This window comes from Lepisosteus platostomus, chromosome 8 (assembly GCF_059453375.1).
Source record: "Lepisosteus platostomus isolate fLepPlt1 chromosome 8, fLepPlt1.hap1, whole genome shotgun sequence".
Classification (NCBI taxonomy): domain Eukaryota; kingdom Metazoa; phylum Chordata; class Actinopteri; order Semionotiformes; family Lepisosteidae; genus Lepisosteus; species Lepisosteus platostomus.
Window position 1 is genome coordinate 15603822 of NC_142618.1, and position 23659 is coordinate 15627480.

The following is a 23659-nucleotide window of genomic DNA, read 5'->3' on the forward strand; positions in this document are numbered from 1 at the left end:
CTTCCTGTGTTCGTGTGGATTCCTTCAAGGTGCTCCAGTTTCCTCCCAAAGTCCAAAGACATCCTGGAAGCTGAATTGGCTTCTGGGAAAACTGGCCCTGGTGTGAGTGTGTATGTGTTGACCTTCGCAGTGAGTCAGGTCTGCAGTGTCGCACGGTATCTCTGCCTGTTCGAGATAATGCCTCTCGCCTCAGCTGCTCAGAAGAAAAGACTTGTTTCATGGCCACTGAGCCCCAGTTGCTAGGACACCTCCGAGCAGAGCGGGCAGGCTTCTGTGAGACCAGGTGTGTGTACTGGATGTCAGCAAGTAGAAATACAGCATCCAGCTAGACTGACCACAGCTTCATCACTGCACTGACCCCCAGGCCAGACTGACCACAGCTTCATCACCGCACTGACCTCCAGGCCAGACTGACCACAGCTTCATCACCGCACTGACCCCCAGGCCAGACTGACCACACCTTCATCACCGCACTGACCTCCAGGCCAGACTGACCAGGCCCAGTACCAGGAGAAATCTGACAGCCTTCCTCTGCCTCGGTCTGTGTGAGACGGTTGAAGGAGTGCTCTGCCCCTCCTCCTCTCCGCTGAGGCGCGGTGGAAAGTCTGAGCCCCTCTGCTCTCAGCTGTCCTCTCCGGAAGCCGTGCGAGAGCGGAAACGCTTGTGAGCAGAAGAGGCAGCAGGTGTCTCAGACACAGATCAGCTCAGCTCAGCTCCTGCTCCCTGTCAGCGTGAGAGACACGGGCTCCAGGGGACAGGGGCTCGTACCAGCACACGGGCTCCGACACACGAGGACACTGAGGGACACACGGGGACACCGAGACACTGAGGGACACACGAGGCACTGAGGGAGAGGACAAGGGCACTCAGAGAGAGACAGGAAGAGGACAAGGACACGGAGCCACTCAGAGAGAGACAGGAGACTGGGACACTGAGACACAGGGGAGAGGACAAGGGCACTCAGAGAGAGACAGGGAGAGGACAAGGACATGAGACACTGAGGGATACACGAGGACACTGAGCCACTGAGGGAGAGGACAAGGACGCTGAGACACTGGGGAGAGGACAAGGCACTCAGAGAGAGACAGGAAGAGGACAAGGACACGGAGCCACTCAGAGAGAGACAGGAGACTGGGACACTGAGACACTGAGGAGAGGACAAGGCACTCAGAGAGAGACTCCTGCAGCTGAACTGTGATCAGATCTAGTCTGAGGGTCGCCATGTTCCGGCTGGCTGTTTTTATTCTGGCCTCCGTTCTGAAAGGTACGAGCCTGCGGCCTGAGGGAACGGCGCTGTCGCTATCTCTACCAGTAAATATGTCTTCAAACGATACATATGCTGTACTTCCGCTGTTTGTCCAGTTCCTGTCCGCTACCTTTTCTGTGAGGCCCTGTTGTTCTCGGGTTCGTTTTCAGTCTTTATCTCTATATTTCAGTCTTTATCTTTATATTCAAACCGCCCGGTTCGCTCCTCCCGCGTCGATGTTAAACGTCGTGAAACTGTTGTTATGTTTACACCTATTAAAGCCCTGTGTGCTCAGAAAAAAAGAAATGTTCTTCCTCATATTATCTGTAAAAAAACCGCTTTAAAGGGGTCTTGGCCTCAGACCCGACCCGATAGAGACAAAGTAGAGACGAGGTAATCTACAGATTATAATAATACGATTATAATCATCTACAGTAGTATAGTATATAGTAATAGTAAGAGTATTTTGTTCTGTAGTAGTATACATTCTCGTAGCTTGTGTTCTGAAGGGTTGTGGTCCAAGGAAACGATTATTATTTTTATTATTATATTGTTTCCAGCCTGCTCCGCGGGCACGCTGTCCCAGGAGCCGCGGTCCGTCTCGGTGTGGGCGGGAGACCCCGTGACCCTGCACTGCAGCCTGTCCGGGTTCAGCGGCGCGCACGGCGGCTGTCAGAGGGTGAGCTGGTTCCGGGCGGCGCTCGACGGGCCGGCGGGGCCGCTCACCCCGCTCGGCGCGCCCCCGGGAAGCGCGGCCGAGGAGGAGCGGTGCGCCCTGACCCTGTCTCGCGCCGCGCCGGGGGACACGGCCACGTACGTCTGCGCCTACGCGGGGAGGTCCGCGGTCTACGTGGGCAGAGGATCGACTGTGCTGGTGTGGGGTAACTATCGAGTCACCCTTCCGACCTGGTAGTAATACACAGCGCGATAACACCCTGCCAGCCGACAAGGAGAGGAGGTTGAGCTAAACTCCGCTCCGCACTCCTCATCCTGGAACCACAGTTCTCCGGGATGGAAACACAGGGATCGATGGCGCAGCCAGTTTCGAAATAGACCACAGTCCCTGTACTGACAAGACACACTAGCTGTATATCTGAGCAGGGTAAGAGACAGCAAAGAGAAACAGACCATGATGAACTACAGGCTCAGTGACCACAGCCTGGACACAGACACTGGACACAGACAGACCTGGCTGTCCAGAGAGGACAGGCTCAGTGACACAGCCTGGACACAGAAACTGGACACAGGCAGACCTGACTGTCCAGAGAGGACAGGCTGTGCTCCCACTGCCAGCGGGGAGAAATAGAGACAGAGGTCCACTTCCTGCTGCACTGTGACAGCTATTCTGGGATTAGAGAAGCATGATGGGCCTGTATTGTAAATGTCTGTTGATGTTGTGCTGAGTGTACCCGCTGTGTGTGGCTCATCAGTCAAGCCAGTAAACTAGACTTCCCACTGCAGACCGGCCTCGCTCCTCTCCTGCGCTGACGCTGCTGCTGCCAGCAGAGGGCGCTGTGGGGCCGGAGGACAGCCGCACTGTGGCTTGCATGCTGTACGGCGTGCTGCCCGAGCACCGAGCGCGCCTCCGCTGGGATCTCGCCGGAGCAGAGCTGACGGGACTGGCGGACTGGGGCTCGGTGACGGCCGGGGGACAGCGTACCCCCTTCGTGCGGACATGGGTCAGAGTCCCGGCGTGGCTGTGGGAGCGCGGAGGAGACGTCACTTGTGTCGCGGAGATCGAGGGTGGGGGCACAATCACCCGGAGCTCCAGGGTGGGGGCAGGTGAGAGTTTAGGGGGACTGGGGCTGGGGGCGGGGGGACAAGATCTGTTTGGATTGTTTCCTCTCTCAGCACCCAGACCAAACTGTGCCAGCTGGCTGGGTTGTTACTATCTAATCAGTCCAACAGCTTGTTCCACACTCCCACCACCCTCTGTGTAAAGAAATGCCTCCTGTCCTGGCTGGAGGATCAAACCCAGCTGTGTCCTGAAAGAAACCAGTCTATTAGCTTCAAGAACACGGCAGGGCAGCTTGTTCCACACTCCCACCACCCTCTGTGTAAAGAAGTGCCCCCCCGTCCTGACTGTGTCCTGAAGGCTCTTGGAGCTAGGAGACTGAAAGGCGGGTTAGGAAGAATCATTAGTTCCTGTGTCAGCAGGCCAGCCTGAGAAGTGCCCTGCCCTGGTGGCCGGACTGAGTGGAGTCTCTGTGCTCCTCCTCGCTGTGGCGGCTCTGAGGTTCCAGTTCTGGAGGAGAGCTGGCAGAGCAGGTAATGTTCTTGTTTTACGTGAGTCCTTTTCTCATGCGTCAGTCTGTCCCATCATACCTCTCGCAAGGCTGGAAACGCACTGCGGTGCCAGTCAGTGACTTTGCACTGCTCACCCTGACTGTGTGTTTCCACTTCACACCCCACACAGCAGCCCCACTGCACACAGATCAGGGCAGCAGAGAGGAACTGCTGCACCAGGGGGATTGGGGGTGATCTGGGGTACTGGACTTCTCCCAGTGAAGTGACACACAGCAGCCCCACTGCACACAGATCAGGGCAGCAGAGAGAAACTGCCTCACCAGGGGGATTGTGGGTGATCTGGGGTACTGGACTTCACCCAGTGAAGTGACACACAGCAGCTCCACTGCTCACAGATCAGGGCAGCAGATAGAAACTGCTGCACCAGGGGGATTGGGGGTGATCTGGGGTACTGGACTTCACCCAGTGAAGTGACACACAGCAGCCCCACTGCTCACAGATCAGGGCAGCAGAGAGGAACTGCTGAATCAGGGGGGTTGTGGGTGATCTTTAGTGAGGCCAGACAGTACAGCCCAGAGTGGAGCTTAGGCAGGACACCAGTGTTAACAACCCTTTAATGACCAAATTGCCAGGACGTGAGATTAACAGCTCTAAACATCAGATGCATGGCACCTCCTACAGCACAGTGTCCCCAGGCATGGTATTAGGTACTTTGGAAATTGTGCAATGCAAAAGGAAGAGCGCCGCCTACTGGTCTACCAACACCACTTCCGGCAGCAACTGGATTTCCTGGATGCTGGTTCTCAGTATTGACCAGGCCTGCTGAGCAGCTGAGATCTAACAGACCAGCTAACCTGCTGGGAGTATCTCACGGTCTAGTGCCGTATCCACTGTGTCCCGCTGGTCTGGTTCTGATCTGAGTCTGAAATCTGTTTCCTCTCACAGGACAGCGGGCTGCAGACACCCCAAGAGTCTCTTTCATGGTGTCATCCGATGCCACTGTGAGTATCTCTCAGTCTCTGACAGCAAGGTTTTATGACTGAAGCTTTTGAGCCGATAATCGATCTATCCCAGAGCTTTGTTATAAAATAGGACTCACACATCTTCTTTTTGTTTCCACAGGAGAATGAACTTCATTACTCTACTGTGACATTTCAGGAAAGGAAATGAAATCACTGTAGAAAGACTGAGACAACCAGACACAACCAGACACCCAGAGCTGCCAGTCTAATGTTTAATTCAGAGAACTGACTTCATAATACCCAGACATGCGCTCCTACGATATCACTTCCTTTTCAGTGTCTTCTGTCCTATTTTTAGGGCCTAGAGTATTGGACTAGTTTTATACCTGTATTTCACTCCTCTAGCTCGAAGAGGTTGCTATATGTTCATCTAAAGTTACTTTTTAAACAATTGTCCCAGCTGAGCACCTTAACCATCTAATTTGGTGAGGTGTTTGGGTATTGACTTTTAACCGTGCATCCATTTCATTCAGTCATATCACAGAAAATTATACTATATATCAAAGTGATTATCACATAGCAGTGCGTCAACAGAATAGTTGTGCCTTTTCTGAATAGACAGAAAAGACCAAAATCAGAAACCAGTGGAGTAACATCATTACATTGGAGCTGCCTTCAGAAAAACAACAGCATAAAGTGTAAAAACTATGAAAAGGCAGTTAGTAAAGACCACTTAAATGTCACAGTTCAGTGCAAAAAAGTAGCCAAATTTTAATTTTGCAGCTAAATCTAATCTTTTTCAGCTGGTTTAACAATTCTTCTTTTATAGATTGAAGCTGCAGTATGAAAACCTGTCCATTTGAAGGAATAATTCTGTCAGTACTCATGGAGCTAGGTAAACCTGACCTATGTTGTTTAACTGTGTAAGTGTTACCCTGATTCCCAATAACAGGTAGTATGTGCTTCCTGCTTTCTGGGTATTGGAAAACTAGCTGATATTGGTCAGGTTGGCTCAGAGACGCTGCACTGCCTTATGTAAACTACATCTCCCATCAACCCACTGGGCGACTTCCTGGAGAGCTTCTATGTAGCAATTCGCTAGGCCGCCTGTCAGTTGTGACGACATGCAGGTCCCGCCCAGGCAGTGGTCTGGCTCTAGATAGATAGATACTTTATTGATCCCGTGAGGGAAATTGCAGTGCAACAGCAGCTTAACACACACAACACAGCCACAGTGTAACGAATTATATACTAATAGTACAATACATACAATACAATACAAGAGTTACTCACAGTCCGGACACACAAGAGGAAACTAGAACAGAACAGTACACAGAAAATCGTATCACACGTATGAATATAAATATAGATGTAACCATAGATATAAATATAAATATAAATGTATTGCACAGCAATACATTTATATTTATATAAAGTGTAAAAACTATGAAAAGGCAGTTAGTAAAGACCACTTAAATGTCTACAGCTCTACAGCTGGGCGCTGACAATAAACCTACATGGGATCTCTTATTTAAAAAGGTTTATTTCTGAAAAAAGAGAAAATGCACGGAAGGGTATCCAGACGTTTTCTCAGGATGGCACAGGACACCAGAACTGACTCCCAGCCTCCTCCTGACGCCTGTGTCGCCAGCGTGTCACCTGGCTGCATTAGCACATCCAGACACACACTAGGGTGTGGCTGCTGGACAAATGGGAGAGCTGGTTGACTGAAAAGTGTTCTTGCTTTAAATTGATTGAATTGAAGGAAACATCCAGTGTTTCAGCAACCTCGCTGAAGATTTTAACGTCAAAATCTGTTTCTCGTGCTGTTTGTGCCTCTGCCTTTGATGGTTTTAATTGCTTGGTTTTATTGCATGTTTCGTGGACTCTGACGTTTTGTTTCTCTAACTACTGTATTAGACCACTGAGACTCTTACCACGTGTCACATTTAGGAAAAGCTGAGTCTCCGAACTCCATATATCCTTCAGCAATGGTCCAGCTGCTTTAAAACTGCATTGCCACAAAGTGTTGCTAAGAAAACAAAAAGTATTTGAATGCTCTGGGTAGAGCACAGCTTTGCTGTTAGATTGCATCTTTCAGAAATTAGTTCTTTTTTGCACGGTTGCAACAAGCTTGTCTTTTTTCAGCAGATTATTCAACTATATTTCACTTGCAAGGGCTGCTATGTGGGTGTTTCTTGTTCAAAATGCTGGAGTTGGTAACAGGCCTTGCACAATGGCGCTGTAAGCTTTGATCGTGTAATTTGCACTGTGTGAGTCGTGTTTCTAAAACCCACTTCAAAAGTGTTTAGACTTTCCAAGATGCCATGTGCCACCAAGGTTGTGATACAGGAACTACAAAGAACCTATCTCAGTGTGAGCTTTGTGGTTTAAAAGGTCATACTATTGTCTGTATCTTTCAAGAGGGATCTGGTGATAGATTGTAGGCTTTGTAAAAAAATGCTAATAATGATATATGTAAAAATAATTTACATTTGTCTGTGTCCAGTAGAGAAGGTGGATATAGTTAGACTTTTTCACACAGTGAAGTATTTCAAACAGCCTTTTTAAATTGTCCTTGCACATCTTTTTAATTGTATCAATAAATATAATAGTTTTGATTTATCACAGTTCGTGTGTTTATTGCCTAGTGCCTGAGTATATAACGCCTACAGAGACACCTAGAGGATTATTTTGGAACTGCAGATTAGGAGCACAGAAAATCACGTGGTTAAGAACTTCATGCCTTAACTATACTCTTGTATGTTTTTATTACTCTGTGATCTATTGTCTCGCACTGTGTCTCCTGTTCGGTTGTGTGTGTTTATTACTGAGGGATTCTGTCACCTCCTCACTCTCACTGTGTCTCCTGTCCTGTTGCATGTGTTTATTACTGAGGAATTCTCTGTCCTCTCCTCTCTCACTGTCTCCTGTCCTGCTGTGTGTGTTCATTACTGAGGGATTTTCTGGTATCTCCTCTCTCTCACTGTGTCTCCTGTCCTGCTGTGTTTGTGACTGAGAGATTCTCTCCCTCACTATTCTGTATCATTAAAATATCAATTTAATTTAGATTTCAGTTAACAGAGTGGTCCACAGCTTGTAATATAACTGGCCGTGACTCACTATCTGTTGCCTCCATATATCCAACATGTTTAAATCTGAAAACTCTGAACATTATCAGTGAGGGCTCCAGCACAGCCTCCCCCCTGGTTGAGCTTCTCTCTGTGTGTTGAGATGTGTGCAATCTAGAAAAGAGTGCTTCCAGAGGAGTTCCTATCCTGAGGCTCAACACCAATATAGAAGAACAAGTAAAGGTTTCTTCCAGGCTGAAAAGACAAGAAAAGAAACACAACATTTCGGCTGTGGAGGCTTCTTCGGGTGTCAGTCAGGTGAAGGCTCCACGGCCGAAACGTTGTGTTTTCTTTCTTCTCTTTTCAGCCTGGAATAAATCTTTACTCTTCCCTTTGCATCCTGCGCATGCTGACGCAGCTCCCTACTTGAACTACTTCAACCAGTGTAGAAGTATGTATTGGTAAATTGTGGATTTCTATATGCGCTGTAATGTAGTATTGTATTTTGTATGAGATGTGTGTTTTATTTTTGCTTTTTCTTTCTTTTCTTTGTCTCTCTGTCTTTTTGTGACTCTATTATTTCCAGCTCACCATGAAAAATTCCTAAAATAACCACGAAGGGCTGGTCTGGCAGGAAAGCTTGTTTTTGCCTTTTGATTTTGAATGAGGCTTCAGCCCTCAGACGATTTCAGACCCAGACATTCACCTTCCTATCAAAACTGAAAGAAACACTGAAGGTGTTAAAACCTGTGAAACCTGTGAAATGTTTTCTCTTTTTCATTTTGTCTTTTGACTCATGTGATGCGTAATTTTGTGACGTTAGTGAAAAATGAAATGAAAACTGACAAGTTTGAACGCATCCAAGGACTGGGGAAAATGCTGTAATTACTCCTTGAAGGATGACAATTTTTAAATATATAAAAATAACTGTATCTGCTGATCAAGAATTATTGAGTCTTGAATGAACCTGATAATTAAGGTAGTGGTTCGTCGCCATCGTTCTACCACCCTCAGTGTCATTGTCATCTTCATCTTTATCATTATTGTCATCATTCTCTCTGTAATTAATAATACATTTCCACCCATACACTTCCTGACTGCTTTATTCAATTCAGGATAACAGGGGAGCCAGACTATCCCAGAAAGCAACGGGCGCAAGGCAGGGTACACCCTGGACAGGACGCCAGTCCATCACAGGACACACACACACACACCAGGGCGAATTTTCCCAGAAGCCAATTGCCCTACAGTACCAGCATGCCTTTGGACTGTGGGAGGAAACCCACAAGAGATTGGGGAGAACACGCAAACTCCACACAGATAGGAGTTGAGCCCAGAGTCTCAGCACTGTAGTGCTAACCGCTGTGCCATCACGCCACTCTAATGGTAAACTCGATGTAAAATAGTTCAAGCAGGGAGCTGCGTCAGCATGCGTAGGCTGCAAGGGAACAAGTAAAGGTTGATTCCAGGCGGAAAAGAGAAGAAAGGAAACACAACGTTTCGGCTGTGGAGCCTTTCAGCGGTTCCGGTGGTGATCACACCCGAAGAAGGCTCCACAGCCGAAAGTCCTGTTTCCTTTCTTCTCTGTTCAGCACGGAATAAACCCTATAATCTACAATATTCCACACGTCATGAACTCGTTGTTAAGTGATATTATCAAATGTGCAGTTGACCAACCACATTCATCATTATCATCGCTGTCGCCAGCCTCATCCTCGTTGTCATTCTTAGAAATAAAGAGTCAAATAACCGCACCGATTGTGAAAGCATCATTAAATAATACCAAGCGCGTGCTTCACAGCGGGGGACTCTCTGCCGCTGTGAGGTGTCCGCGAGCTGCTCTTGTCACGCTACTGACTGATAACCGGAGTCTGCTCGCCCCCGCAGCCCCCGGGGTGAAAAGTTCACGAGTTCAGCAGCTAGACGGCTCGGCTCTGCTCGGCTCGGCTCAGCCTGGCGTGCGAACGGTAGGGGCCAGACCTCGCGAGCCCTCCGAGCGGCTCGGACCGGAGTTCCCGAGCGTGTCTGAGCCTCACACGCCGACTGGAGAAGAAGAGCTCGGTTCGCCCAGTGTTCGTGTGTGCATTTTCCTTTCGAAAACCAGCGTCCATTCTGAGTAGCGGTTTACGCTCTGCGGCTACAAAAAAAAAAAAGTCTTAAACATCTCCGGCCAGTTTTCAGCCATTCTTCTGAATTCAGTTTATTTCCTGTCTGGTCTGTCCGTCGGGCATGAGCTTTGAGGCAGGTTAAAGAGAGAGGGATTGCGGTTTTGTAAAGTGCATTTAAGGTAATGAAAGTGGTAGTATAAAATAAACAAGACGCTTATTATTATTATTATTATTATTATTATTATTATTATTATTATTATAGACGCTCATCTGTGAGCGAGGGTTACTGCAGCGCTCAGGAAGTCGTGCAGCCACAGGCCCTTTCAAGAATCTCGCGGCTTCCCGGAGCGCCGCGCGCCACCGCCATGCCAAGCGCTGCGACGGGGCGTGGAGCCCGACAGGGGGCGCTGATGCACCAGCGGGGCGGGGAGCCCGACAGGGGGCGGTGGTGTACCGGCGGTCGGGAGAGCCCGGTCGCGTTATTCCGCACATTTAATCAATTACTGCTGCTCTCTGGTCGAGAGGTTCAGCTGCGCCGGTAAAAACGAGTACACGCCTCCGTACCTGAGCACTAGACACACGAGACGGCATTATCGTCGCGTCGCTCCTCTGTGCTGAATCTGTGCTGGAAGAGGTCCCGGAGCTCAGCCGTGATTTATTTTTAATGGTCGGTTTTGCCAAGACTGGATTTGCGGGGTGGGATTAGTAAGAGAAGAAATCGACCAAAACATTCGGAGCAGTAAGTTAATAATGCTAAATGGAGTTTATAGCGAGCCTGTGAAAGGAGTGATCTGTAAATGTTTCGAAAGAGGATGATCACGCTCGCTGTGACCCACTGTACTCCACAGAAGATCACGCCGCGTGTGGATCTTCCGCTCCAGAGGGAAGAGCGCCGCATACAGCCGCCTGCTTTTCCTCAGGTCTCTCATCCCGCTGCGTCTCTCCCTGTCTCTGTCCTCGCCTCTCTCACTGTGTCTCCTGTACTGTTGTGTGTATTACTGAAAGATTTTCTGTCCTCTCCTCTCTATCACTGTGTCTCCTGTCCCGCTGTGCGTTTCTTACTGGAGATTCTGTTACCTCCTGTCTTTTACTGTGTCTCCTGTCCTGTTGTGTTTATTACTGAACGATTCTCTGTGATGTCCTCTCTCTCTCACTGTCTCCTGTCCTGTTGTGTGTGTTTATTACTGAAAGATTTTCTGTCCTCTCCTCTCTATCACTGTGTCTCCTGTCCCGCTGTGCGTTTCTTACTGGAGATTCTGTTACCTCCTGTCTTTTACTGTGTCTCCTGTCCTGTTGTGTTTATTACTGAACGATTCTCTGTGATGTCCTCTCTCTCTCACTGTCTCCTGTCCTGTTGTGTGTGTTTATTACTGAAAGATTTTCTGTCCTCTCCTCTCTATCACTGTGTCTCCTGTCCCGCTGTGCGTTTCTTACTGGAGATTCTGTTACCTCCTGTCTTTTACTGTGTCTCCTGTCCTGTTCTGTTTATTACTGAACGATTCTCTGTGATCTCCTCTCTCTCTCTCACTGTGTCTCCTGTCCTGTTGTGTGTGTTTATTACTGAGGGAGTCTCTGTGATCTCCTCTCTCTCTCACTGTGTCTCCTGTCCTGTTGTGTGTGTTTATTACTGAAGGATTCTCTGTGATCTCCTCTCTCTCACTGTGTTTGTGTGTGTTTATTACTGAGGAATCCTCTCTGAATATTCTGTATGAACAATAAATTTCATAATAAATAAAGGTTTGAATGAATGTCTTGTGATTCTCTCCCAGCTCCTGAATCTGAGTAAGAGTCCAACCGTTCAACCCAGACGTTCGCTTTGCCGTTTTTCAAAGAAAAAAAAACTGATGACGTTGTGTGAAACTGCCTGATAAGAGTCTGATTATTCGTTTTAGAAACACACAGCTTCTTCAAAGCTCTGGGGGATATTCTTGTTTGAGATTTTTTTTTATATATATTTTTATATATATATAATGTACCTTTAAAAGGACGATGCGCTTCAACCCTGGCCCGTGCCCTTTAAACCAGGCTATCTCTGGAACGAAGGGCGACAGAAGTTTAATTTAGCTGAATGCGCAGGTTTCGGAAGCGCTCAGGGTGGGTCTCTTGCGTGCACGCGCTGACAGCACGCTACCCGTGCCGGCCCGGCTGCAGATGCGCGAGAACGCCGAGCGGAGCAGGTAGGGCCGCCGCGCGCCGCCACGCCGGGAGCTCACGCGAGGACTCCAGCGGGAGAGAGGACACGCGTGGGCCACTCTGAGCAGCGGGGTTTAACTCGAGAGCACCTCGTCTCCTCCTCACACAGTCAGAGTTATCAATAAACCGGGTGCCACTGGCTAAAATGTGGGTTGATGAGTCAAGAAGTGTTCTGATCAGAAACACTACAATTCGGAGAAACGGCGTTCAGGACGTCTTTGTAATGAATATTAGACACACATTTCGGTAGGGAGCTGCGTCAGCACGCGTAGGCTGCAAGGTAACAAGTAAAAGTGCATCCCATGCTGAAAGAACAAAATACAGACATTTCGGCCGTGGAGAGTGGAGACTTCTCCACAGCCGAAACGTTGTGTCTCTTTTCTTTCCTTATACGGAATACACGCATGGAAGAATGTTTCGCTTGTTCCTATACATACATTATTCTGATGGTGAAACGCCTTTGACAAACACTCTTGCATCGTGTGTGATGGCGATGCGGGACGGCGGCGCGTCCGATCAGAGCCTGCTCTCGGCGGATTGGAAAGTCGTTGGTCTTCACTGCCCGAGAACAGTCGCAATCGCAGTGACGCACGTTTCGTGCATTTAGTTGGGAATTCGTTTAAACAAACGACGCGTGAGCGATTTGTCGCTAATGCTGTAGCTATTTCTGCGGACGTTTGCTGGAGATAGTCGCCTTAAAATTATAATGGAACAAGTAATAGGTTTATTCCATGCTGAAAAAAAGAAGAAAGAGAACACAACGTTTCGGCCGTGGAGCCTTCTTCAGGTGTCCTTCAGGCACCTGAAGAAGGCTCCACGGCCGAAACGTTGTGTTCTCTTTCTTCTTTTTTTCAGCATGGAATAAACCTATTACTTGTTCCTTTGCAGCCTACGCATGCTGACGCAGCTACCCACTTAAAATTATAATAACAGCCAAATAATAATAATAATAATTAATAATGATGATGATGCCAGGAACGCGAAGTAGCGCTTTTTATAACCTGGCTTTGTTGTAATGTTCTCCGACTGTGCAGAGCTCGGCTGACAGACAGACCTGTACCCCGCTTGTCCAGTATAATCTCCCCCAGTGGTTGGGGGTGCTCTGGGCAGTTTTCACAGTGCGCTCACTTCTTAACAATGTGTCAGGGTGTCTCCTTGGCTACCACCGTGTCCGGTCCAGCGGTGACGGCAGTAAGATTTCTGATCGGCGACGGCCGTGTCTAATTCCTTCAGCTAGCCCGGACCGCGAAATGAGCGGAGGGGCAGCTCGCCCGGGCTCAGCTGACCTTCCGGTCTGAACGTGTTCGGTCTCGCGCGCGGGGGGAAAAAAATTCGCCAGTCCGTCGTCCCGAAATCTGACTCCCTCAGCTGGGCAAGTCAAGCGCTTGCGGTGTTTCGTGAGCAATGTGATCGTTAGCGTATCATATATTCATGGATTGTAAAGCGCTTGTTAATGAGCTAAATAAAGATTTACTGCATAATAATTAATTTCTGGTATTGACAGTAATTAGTATTCGATGGTGTTAATAGTATCTGTTGTACTAATGTAGAAGGCTCCTCGCCTTTTAATTTCTCGTTCTGCGATTCACCCTGCCTCTCCTCACAAACACCAGCCACGCGACACCTGCACCAGCAAATGTGAAATATTCCGATAAACACTAACAACAAACAACAACAACAAGAATAGTAAAAAAATGCATATTTAATCAAATACTATTTAATGTAAATAAATATTAAAGCATTAGGCAATTAATTAATGTACTTGATTATTATCATCTTAATCAGCATGATCATTATTGTTGTTATTATTAACAAACATAATAAGAATCACAATTTCACGTAGGTTACAAGCGCGTTACTTAATAAATTAATAATATAATAAAACCAATATAAACACCACCACCGATAATAATAAAATAATAACTATAGTAGTAATACTTCAGGCTGCCCGAATAATAATTCATCACACACAGTGATTACTCTGCGCCAGGCACTCGGACTGCGACTGCGGACCTGATTCTGCCCCTCGGTAACAGTGCTGTCCCAACATCAGCTCGTATTGTCCGCCGTCCCGTCGCAGTGCTCGGAGCCGCGCCGTGTCCGGGAGTGGGCAGTGTTTTCGTTAGAACAGAGATCCCGTCGCCTCGGTGTCAGCTGTTGAAGCCGGCGGCCTGAACACGCGGCCGGCGCGGTGCCTCTCGGCGGAACGCGCCCGGGGGACTCTCGGCCGCTTTGATGTGTCCGCGGGCCGCTCTTGTCACGCTACTGACTGATAACCGGAGTCTGCTCGCCCCCGCAGCCCCCGGGGTGAAAAGTTCACGAGACACTTGGGGAGCTTCACACTCAGATTTTACTTCATTCGGCACTAAAGTCGAAATTCTCAAACAAACGAAACCGGCATTTCTTAGGAAAAAAAAAAACATCACACAAGGTGCGTCTAGCTGTCTATAGTCAGATTGAAAAATGCGCGTTCAGGAGTGTTTCGTGTTTTTCTTCCTGAACAAGTCTCTGATATTTTATGTACTTATTTAACAACACTGTGTTGTTTATCAAGTATCGCCATTATCTAGTTAAATTAATATTTTAAAACTAAGCCATTTCGCTGACGCAGTAGTGTACTGTATGCATGAAAACAGATTAGCAATTCGCTGCACGGCACGTTTTTGTTTTTTACACTGAACGAAAATGGTCTTCGGAATTCTTCTCTCATCTACAATACAAAATTTACAACCCTCCCAACATCCCTCAACGATTCAGTTTCGGCAATTTTTTTTTCGTCCAAGGGCGAAGGGATTTTGTTTTATCCGGAGCGTATTTTGTCCTGAAGACGAAGACGCGGAGGCGTAGCTACAGTACGAAGAGACTGTATATCTTTATTTACAATAAAGATAGTTATAAGAGTTATTGGACTCGTGCCGTACCTGGTGCTTTCGCGTTCAACCCGAACGCCTAGGAACGCAATGAGCCCGAGACTGTCACAGAACCGAAACGGCACGCATTTTTGGACGTGTTTTCGGTTCTTCAACATGGCAAGAAAGCCTTTTGCTTGCAGGCTGAATTCCCCGAATTTCCACGGGGAAAAAAAAAGTCAAGAGCAATCAAACGGCTTGAAGCTGTCAACGGGAGCGACCGGTACCGCGGTCTCGACTGGCCGCCCCCGCCGGCGTCTGTGCCTCGGGACCGGACTTGATCAGTGCTGGGAGCCGAGAGCGGTCGAATAGTCTCTAGGTGCGTGCTTTCAAAGTGCTACTGATGGTTGATGAAATCATTCTGCACGATTTTTCCGAAGTCGTGTTGTGTTGAAGACCATACCCTGGCTTCTTTCAAGAAACGGATGGGTGAGAATAAGTACGAATTAAAAAAAACAGGTATATATGAACTATCTTTTGTAAACTTTCTTAAGCTCCTGAGCTAAGGGACTAAATCGGTCCGTGAAACAGTCTGGAGCAATTAGGAGTGTTAAAAGTACTAATTCGAATTAATTAATCTAAATTAAACTAAATTAGTCTTGTGTTTTGGTTAAGCAACAAATGTGCACGTTAGAAAGTGTAACTCGATTGCTAGGTGATTCAGATTTACTATAAAGCAGCCAATACGAACACATAAAACCTGATACTTTCTCTGTGCATCTGCATCTTCACTACAGACTCTCTAAAATGAACAGACGGAATAAATTAAATTAATCCCGCCGGGTTAACCGGAGAAGTTTGCGTTCGGAAGAGCTTGCCTCGCAAGTCGTGCTATGTCCAGGAGCAGCTCCAGGTAATTAATAAGCCAAGTTTCTGTGCGACAAAAACTCGCAGGAGACGTCGAAGCTCTGTTTTAGATAAGACTACACCATATTAAGATACTAGAATTAATTTGATTATTTAATAGCACAATAATAATTATACCAATAGAATCATTTATAAATAAAACACTTTAAAATATGTGTATTGCGTGAGCACTCTGAAGTATCGAATAAAAATACAATATCAAATGTGAGATAATGATGATAACAGGTCGACCGCCCGGCTGGACTTTCTCTGCAGCGCTCGGAACACCTGATGAAAACCGTCTCTGGATCCTCTCCTGCCCGGCGACAGAACACGGGTCAGGCTCTGTAACAGGTTAATTCGAGGCTAAAAAGTGGGAAAACAACTGAGGTCTGAGCTGAACAACGGAACCTGTATTTTTCGACTTTTCAGCGTGGCCTTAATCTTTTCCTGATAAGAAGACGAGCACATAAGAGACGAAGGGAGGCCATCGAGCCCTTCTGGTAGTACCTTAGTAAGTTGCAAATAACAGTACCGTATAATTAATAAATTCATATTATTATTAAAAAAGTTCCCTATTGAACCAAGATCTCAGCCTGTTGTGTCTTTAAAGAAACGATGATATCAGCTTCGACAACTCGGCTGGGCAGCTTGTTCCACACTCCCACCAGCCTTTGTGTAAAAAAAGTGCCTCCTGTTCTCAGTTTAAACTCGCTTCCTAAAACACAGCATTTACTGTATACCGTAGGCTGCGACAGGGGGGAAAGTTTCTTTCGATTCAAACGCAGCTGGGCTGGAGGGCCTGTCGGCACCGCGCTCAACTGACCGTGGCTTTGCTCACGTTCCAGTTTTCAGTTCTTTCCACGACGCTTTAAATTGCTCGCGTTGTCTGTACATCACTTATCACAACGCGCAGCAGTAAATCTCGTTTCACATTTCGTTATTCGAGTTACACCGCTCATCTTTCTCATGGCTTTAATAATCGTTCTGAAATGTCAGCCAAATCTACAAACCACTTCCTATTATCTCCTGAACGTATTAGGCTCATGCATTTTTAGCTAAAACCTGTATTTGAATGTATTTATATAACATTCATCTAACTAAAGGTGTTGAGCTCAGTTCATACATCAAACACCCGAGGCTGGACACGGCTCGGCCGAGGACGGGCTGTACAGCTGATCTCAAGGCGGTTAGATTCGGTGCTCGACTGAGGGAAATGCCTCACCGGTTCTCTCGGCTTGACAGCTGCTCCTGGCGGAAACTGAGATTGAAACCTGTGTTTTATATTTCACTATTCCGTTATTCGGTTAGTTAGGTGGTTATCACGTTAATTTTTTGAAATGATATAAAAAATATTAGCGAATAATTTCAGTCATGTCATGCCCTTGCAAGTGAGATATGGCGTCAACGGTAGTAATAATACATTTACTACTGTAATTTCTGACGCTGTCCTTGATCACTTTTGGGCGCCGCCTGAGAAACCAGTTTTTACAAAAAACGTTTTGTTTTTCTGCATTCACAGCTCCTGCGATATATTACGAGTATTTACATTATTCCCAACTAGAAAACACGGAGAGACAGTCGAATCATGGCTAGGGCAGCGAAGTCAGTCGAGAGGGACAGCAGAATTTTCCTTTCTAAATGTACCGTGACAAGAGAGAGAAAGGAGTGGGTGTTTTGTTTTTTCTTTCTTGTTTGTGTAGCAACACAATGGTCTTGCAGTCCGTCGCCACTGACCGTGAGCTGTGGATGGAAGCGCGGTGTCCTGTCCGGTGCGCTGGGCTCTTCAAGCTCTCTACTCTCTGCTCTACTCGGCTTTCTTAAAGTGCCAGCTGGCTGGCGCCCAGAGTAAACAGGACAGGGGCGTATGTGTGTGTGTGTGTGTGTGTGGGTAAACAGTTTATCTGCCCAGACCGCAGCGCCACACACACCTACCCGCAGGGAAACAGCTCGTTCGGAAACTCAGATCAGATCCGACGAGTCGCGCAGGAGGCGGGCGGTGCTTCGGTCTAGTCAGCTCGAAGTTCGATATTCAATTTGGAGCGTCAACAGCGTCGTCACGAAACCTCCGAGAGTTATGAAAACACTTGCATTGCGCATAGCGTGATTTGCGAATGTTTTCACAGCCTTGACTCTGTCGTCGTTCGCATGAACACCTGTTAAACGGTATTTCTCGCGTGGTGAACTTCCCATTCCAGTTGGTGCGTAATTGCGCATCAATCAATGAGCTAAGGTTTAGAAAAAGACAGTTTCTAAGCCTTCTAAGCTAATGCAAAGGTTGTGAAAATGTTCACAAATCGCTGTCTTTGAAATGCACTTGACTTGAAGGCTTGATGTAATTCCTTTGCAAAGATGTTGACAACAGAATATTTGCGTGTGGGCAGAACAAAATGCCAAGTGAAGGCTGTGAAAATATTCACAAATCACTCTATGCGCAATGCAGGTGTTTTCATAACTCTAGGAGGTTTCATGAAAATGGTATTGACGTTCCAAAATGAATATCGAACTTGACCGCAGCATATTCTCGGAGAACACCGGTCTCTCCTGTAAAGACGTCTTTACGAGCGTTAGGTTTAGCAGTAAGGAGTCCGGCTGATACAGATACAAACACACATATCAAACATCGCGTTCTTGAGCTCGGCGCCAAAGTACATATACAGCAGATTTACAGATTTGAAACGAGTCGTTCTCTCCATCTGTGTTGCTTAGTAGTGTTGTTTAGTTGTGTGGTCACAGACCACACCACAGGCTTACAAGCTTTCAAGATGTTTGTGTGTAGGCGCACGGCTCGACGCCCTTCTGTTTTCTTCTCAGCCACTAAACAAACGCTTTTGAATTGCTTTGTAGAAAAGCACCAAAACCAACACCAAACCAGCACGAGCTCAACGACAGCCCAGCGTGCGACTTCCTCCGCCAGAGCAGCTGTGAGTCCCAGGACAGTACAGCAACACCTAAAGCTACCTAAAGGTAGCGTGTTCCCCTCTCCCACCACCCTTTGTGTAAAGTAGTGCCTCCCGTTCTTGGTTGTAGATGCAGATCTTCCCAGTAGGTTCCACCTGTGCCCTGTTTCCCCATTCAGGCTGCAGAAATCTGCCTGGGTGACTTTGTTAGGGCCTTAGACGATTTAGTGAATGCAGCGCAGCATAACACAACACAACACAACACAACACAACACAACACAACACGGTATAACACAACCACGTCCATGGGAGCATAAGGAAGGTGACGGATCCACAACAGACGCCAACACAGACTCGACAGCAGCAGTGTCCAGGGGATGTGTGTGTAAATAACCAGGCGGCGTCACAAGTCTGGACCCAGGACCTGGCACAGGGAGCCCCAGTGGCCTGATCGTGCACTGGCACGCGGCCTGGCCAGAAGAGGAACCCACCAGCCCCCCATGACGGCCACGACGGACGCAGTCGCGCTGGGAGCGCAGATGTCAGGCCCTGCAGAAGCCACCACCTCCGGCCCGTGGCAGGAGGAGACGACCTACGTCTACGACGCCAACGCCTCAGGCTGTGAGGTGCCCGTGCTGGCGGGCAGCGCCAGGGCGCGGGTGGGCCTGTACTGCGCCTTCTTCGTGGCGGGCGTGGCGGGGAACCTCGCCCTGCTGGCCGCGCTCTGGGCCCGGTGGAGGCGGCGCGGCTGGGGACGCCAGAGAGGCTGGCGCCCCAGCGAGACGCTGGCCGCCAACCTGGCCGCCGCGGACCTGCTGTTCCTGACCGCGCTGCCCTTCTGGATCGACAGCGAGCTGAGCGGCGGCGCCTGGCGGGCGGGCGAGCTGAGCTGCAAGGGGGCGCCCTTTCTGGTCGCCCTCAGCATGAACGTCGGGGTGCTGATGCTGACCTTCGTGAGTGTGGACAGGTGAGGGCTGGCGGGGCGCGGGAGTGATCGGAACGAGACGAGAATAATAACAATAATAGCAGCCATCAGGCTCGTTCGGCCGTTCGGCAGCTACATGATTCTAAAATTTCCTCCAGCCTTTTCTTAAAGGTGCCCAGAGTTCAGGTCTCAGCCACCTGGCTGGGAAGCCTGTTCCACACACCCACTCCTCTTTGTATAAAGACAAACATGCACCATGGTCAATTATGCACACCTCCTTCTCGGCCTGACGTGACGGAGCAGATCAGGATGATGATGACGATACAGCCTTGAGCTCTGACTGTGGCTTCATGATTACAGCCCCTTAGTACAGAAGTGCCATTTAATGTTGAAATAGAAAATGCTGAAATGGTGAAAGTTACCGTGTAAATTGAATAAGCACACCCTCCCTGCTCAAATAATAGTTTGCGGAAACTAAACAGTTTTGTTGTAACAAACAGATCAAGCAGCAGAAACGTCTTTCATGAATAAATGTAATTCCATGCATGCTCTCCCTCTGCCTTTGTTCTCCCTCTTCTTCTTTTCATCTATATATCCCTCCTTCTTTCCCTTTAAATCTCTCCCATGAATGTTGTCTCTGTCTCCTTTCCCCCCCCCTCAGCCCTTCTTCTTATTTCTCGTTCTCACTGTCTCTGTCCTGTTTTCCTTAGCGCTCCCTCTCCCTGTAATCCTTAGTTCTCCCTCTCTCTGGCCTCTTCTCCTTGTCTCTCCCCGTCTCCATATTCTCCTTCTCCCTGTCTCTGTCCTGTCTCCTTATCTCTGTTCTGTTCTCTTTATCTCTTCCTCCCCCTGTCACCTTGTCTCTCTCACTCCACCTCTCTCTCCTGTTCTCCTTAACTCCCCCTTGGCCCACCTCTGTATTTCAATTCAATTCAATTTAAGGTGCTTTATTGGCATGACCAATGAACACAATCAGTGTTGCCAAAACAAGACAAATACAATTCACATAAAACAAAAATCTACAGACATTTACAATAAAGACACAATCATAAGACATTAACATATAATGTATTTACATAGACATTTACTCCCTCTCCTTGCCCGAGTCTTGTTCTCCTTAGCTCTCCCTCTCCCTGCCGCAGTGTTTTCCACATCTCTTCCTCTCCCTGTCCATCCCTCTGCCCTTTGGCTCTCCAGCTCTGGAGGCTGATCTGCTCCTCCAGGTGACATCCCTGCCCCTCCTGTCTCCGCAGGTACCTGGCGGTGGTCAACCCCAGCCTCTACCGCCGACTCAGCAGGGCTCTGTTCACGGGGCTGGGCTGTCTGAGTGTGTGGCTCGTGTCCCCCCTGCTCGCCCTGCCCGTGCTGAGAGCCCGGGTCCTGCACAACGACACAGAACTGGAGGACGGCACAGAAGTGATGTGGTGCCAAGAAGAGGAGGGCTCGTCCTCTCCGGGCCAGTCCCTGCTGCTCCTGCTCTTCAGCTTCTTCCTCCCTCTCCTCCTCGTCCTCCTCTGCTACTGCAGGATCACGCGCACCCTGTGTCTGCACGCCAGGCGCTCGTCCAGCCTGGACACCCACCTCTGTCGCTCCTTCAAGATCATCTTCCTGGTGGTGGGGGCCTTCGTCCTGTCCTGGGTCCCCTTCAACACCTTCCGGCTGGTGGGCGTGGTGCAGCAGCTGCTGGCCCGAGACTCCTCCCCGTCCTGCGTGGCCCACAAGGTGGCGCAACTGGGCATGGAGATCACGGCGCCCCTGGCCTTCGCCAACAGCTGTGCCAACCCGTTCATCTACGCCTTGGCGGACCGCTCCCTGCGGCGGGACAGCGCCCGCTGCCTCTGCCCCTGTCTCGTCAAAGCCCCCGTGAGCTGGGGCGCCATCTCCTTCAGCAGCCAGCAGGGGGCGTCCTCGTCCGGCTGGAGGACCAGAGACAGAGCGGCGGGAGAGCCCGTGGGTTTGACCACGCTCCAGGACTGAGAGACCGCTGGACAGGGAGGGCGACCTGTCAAGACGGCCAGCTCTTCGTCCAGCTGCCCTCCGGCCACTACATCGGGGTCACTGTCCGTGTCCGTGTTTGCTTTTCGCTTGCTGTTACGAGCGTTCTGATCTGGGCCGTGTGGGAGACGTGGCAGGAGAAGAGAGGTTTCCATTAAGTTGGATTTATTGATATCATTCCCAGATCATTGTCCATCCCTCTTCAGCAGAGGAGAACTCACCTGGCCAAGTCTCCTGGTCCCACATCACGGGAGCTGTAGCTGTGCATAGACCCGAGAGATCAGCTGTGCCAGTGAAGAATTAAAGGCAGCAGAAGAAGAAAAGGGTCAGTTCTCCTCACCGGACCACACTGTAGCGTTGCACGGCGCCTTGGAAAGCAACAGCTGCTCCAGGAAAAATACATTTGACTATTGTAGAAAAATCAGGACTGAAGCAATTTCTGCAGGTTCCGGTTGTGCTGCTAAAGATGGTTCCCAGTTTTGAGAAAGGTATTAGTATTTCAGGGCTTCTGTACAGAGAGCAGTTCCTGTCGTTGTTCTTGATATATTTTCTGTCTTCGGCAGACCAGCTTCCTGTCCCACAGGTGCTTGCTGTTTTGCATTTTGCTCATTGTTTGCAACAATATGTTTCAAAGTCTGGATCTCTGCGTAATTCACCCCTCTTGGTAGAATGACTAGGAATTCTTAAGGCCCATAAATTTGTTGTTTTTTTAACAAATATGTGTCCAGAATATTTGGCTGTATGCACCGACATGATGTCTGGTCCATTGGGTAGCTGGTAGTGAATTTATTCCAGGGTCTCCTGCAGACCAGGTACTGCACAGTAGGAGCAGGACGGGCTGACAGACAGGGGGGCGTGACGGCGGTGATCCGGTGCTCGGGGGGCGTGGCAAGGGCAAACAAGTTCAGACAGTCCAAGGGGAAAATCCGGGGCGCAGTCCAAAGTCCAAAACCGAACGATCCATCCAAGACGAGACAAACACGGTTAAAATCCGGAATGGGATCCGGTACAGGGACAGGGAATAAAACCAGGGTAACGAGGCCAGGCGCTCCGAGCCCAAAACTCAGATGGTCTGGATGCCGTGATGAAGCCTTTTATGGCCAGCAGCCATATCACTCTGCAGCTCATAGCTGGCAGCCCACTGAAGTCAAGCAGGTGTGAGCCTGGTCAGTACATGGATGGTACTAAGGTTGCTGCTGGAAGAGGTGTTAGCGGGGCCAGCAGGGGGCGCTCACCCTGCGGTCCATGTGGTCCATGTGGGTCCTAAACCCCCCAGTATAGTGACGGGGACACTATACGGAGAGGAGGGAGAGAAGACAGTAGAGAGGAGCTGTTGCGACACAGAGCTCGGGTTGAGGGTTTTTTTCCAGCTGTGACGCAGAGCAGCTAAAATCTCGGTAGCTGCGGGGCGCCCTCAAGCTGACCGTGTGCTTCATTTTCATCCCCGGAGCACCGGCTCGGAGATGTTAAGGTGTGTTTTCTGGGCGCCCTCGTGTCGTCTACATGTTCGCAAATCCGGTTGTGTTTCTCGCATGCCGCTCCAGTCGGACTGCGGGCTCGGTGTCTGCGCCACTTCCTGTGTCTGCCAGCTCCGCGCGCCCAGGCCGGAAGCGCCGTCGGGAGGCTGGCAGGTGGGCTCACCGCCAGAGAGCGGGGCCTGTAATAAACCTGCCATTTTCACGTACTATTTACAGCACCTTACAAACCTCTTTTTCTTCCAGCGCTCAGATAGGCTTGTATCGGAAGTGGCTAGGCTGGGTAAAAGACGGCTTTGGGGTTTCCAATATTCAGTTCGAAAAAAAGCTTTGCGGTACCCTCAGCGCTTAGGTGCACTTCCACCTCACCACCGGGCGAGGGCGCTCCAGTACTTTATTCATTCCCAGGGTGGTGATTTGAGCAGAATGCGGTGCACCACACAGCACTTGACAGAAAAAAAACATGTTAAAAACATTGCTGAAAAAAAGTATATATGTAGATCGAAACAACAAGCGGACCATAGACGTGAATGAAAGTAACTGTAGTATTTAGGTATTAAAGGTGTTAACTCATGAATGTCGATTTTTTCCTTCTTTTTATATCGAGCCCTTCGACAGATGACGATATGGGGGTGTCCCATAAAACCTTTTCAGGGTCTGTAAGAAAATAAGTCCGCTCAACGAGGCTCCGAAAGCGAAATGCTTTGTAAGCGCGACCTGTTGGTCGTGTAGCCGCGCTGGCAAACCTGGAATTCTAAGAAATTCTAACAAAACCAGACGAC

General features: G+C 48.8%; 2 protein-coding genes across 4 annotated transcripts; both read left to right on the top strand.

The window, feature by feature from the left end:
• The first annotated feature begins 945 nt into the window (after window positions 1–945).
• LOC148656753 (uncharacterized) lies at window positions 946–5218 on the top strand. 2 transcript variants are annotated; one of them, XM_088642592.1, is made up of 7 exons: window positions 946–1070; window positions 1164–1264; window positions 1807–2127; window positions 2708–3028; window positions 3404–3514; window positions 4439–4494; window positions 4616–5218. In XM_088642592.1, the coding sequence occupies exons 2-7, from the start codon at window positions 1222–1224 to the stop codon at window positions 4661–4663; spliced, it is 900 nt and encodes a 299-aa protein (XP_088498718.1). In that variant the 5' UTR covers window positions 946–1070; window positions 1164–1221; the 3' UTR covers window positions 4664–5218. The 2 variants fall into 2 exon arrangements, with proteins under 2 accessions (XP_088498718.1, XP_088498717.1); XM_088642591.1 differs by having other exon boundaries at window positions 1036–1264.
• Window positions 5219–11653: 6435 nt separating this feature from the next.
• LOC148656754 (G protein-coupled receptor 15-like) lies at window positions 11654–21910 on the top strand. 2 transcript variants are annotated; one of them, XM_088642593.1, is made up of 3 exons: window positions 11654–11811; window positions 18430–19449; window positions 20661–21910. In XM_088642593.1, the coding sequence occupies exons 2-3, from the start codon at window positions 18983–18985 to the stop codon at window positions 21382–21384; spliced, it is 1191 nt and encodes a 396-aa protein (XP_088498719.1). In that variant the 5' UTR covers window positions 11654–11811; window positions 18430–18982; the 3' UTR covers window positions 21385–21910. The 2 variants fall into 2 exon arrangements, with proteins under 2 accessions (XP_088498719.1, XP_088498720.1); XM_088642594.1 differs by lacking the exon at window positions 11654–11811 and having other exon boundaries at window positions 12748–19449.
• Window positions 21911–23659: the final 1749 nt, after the last annotated feature.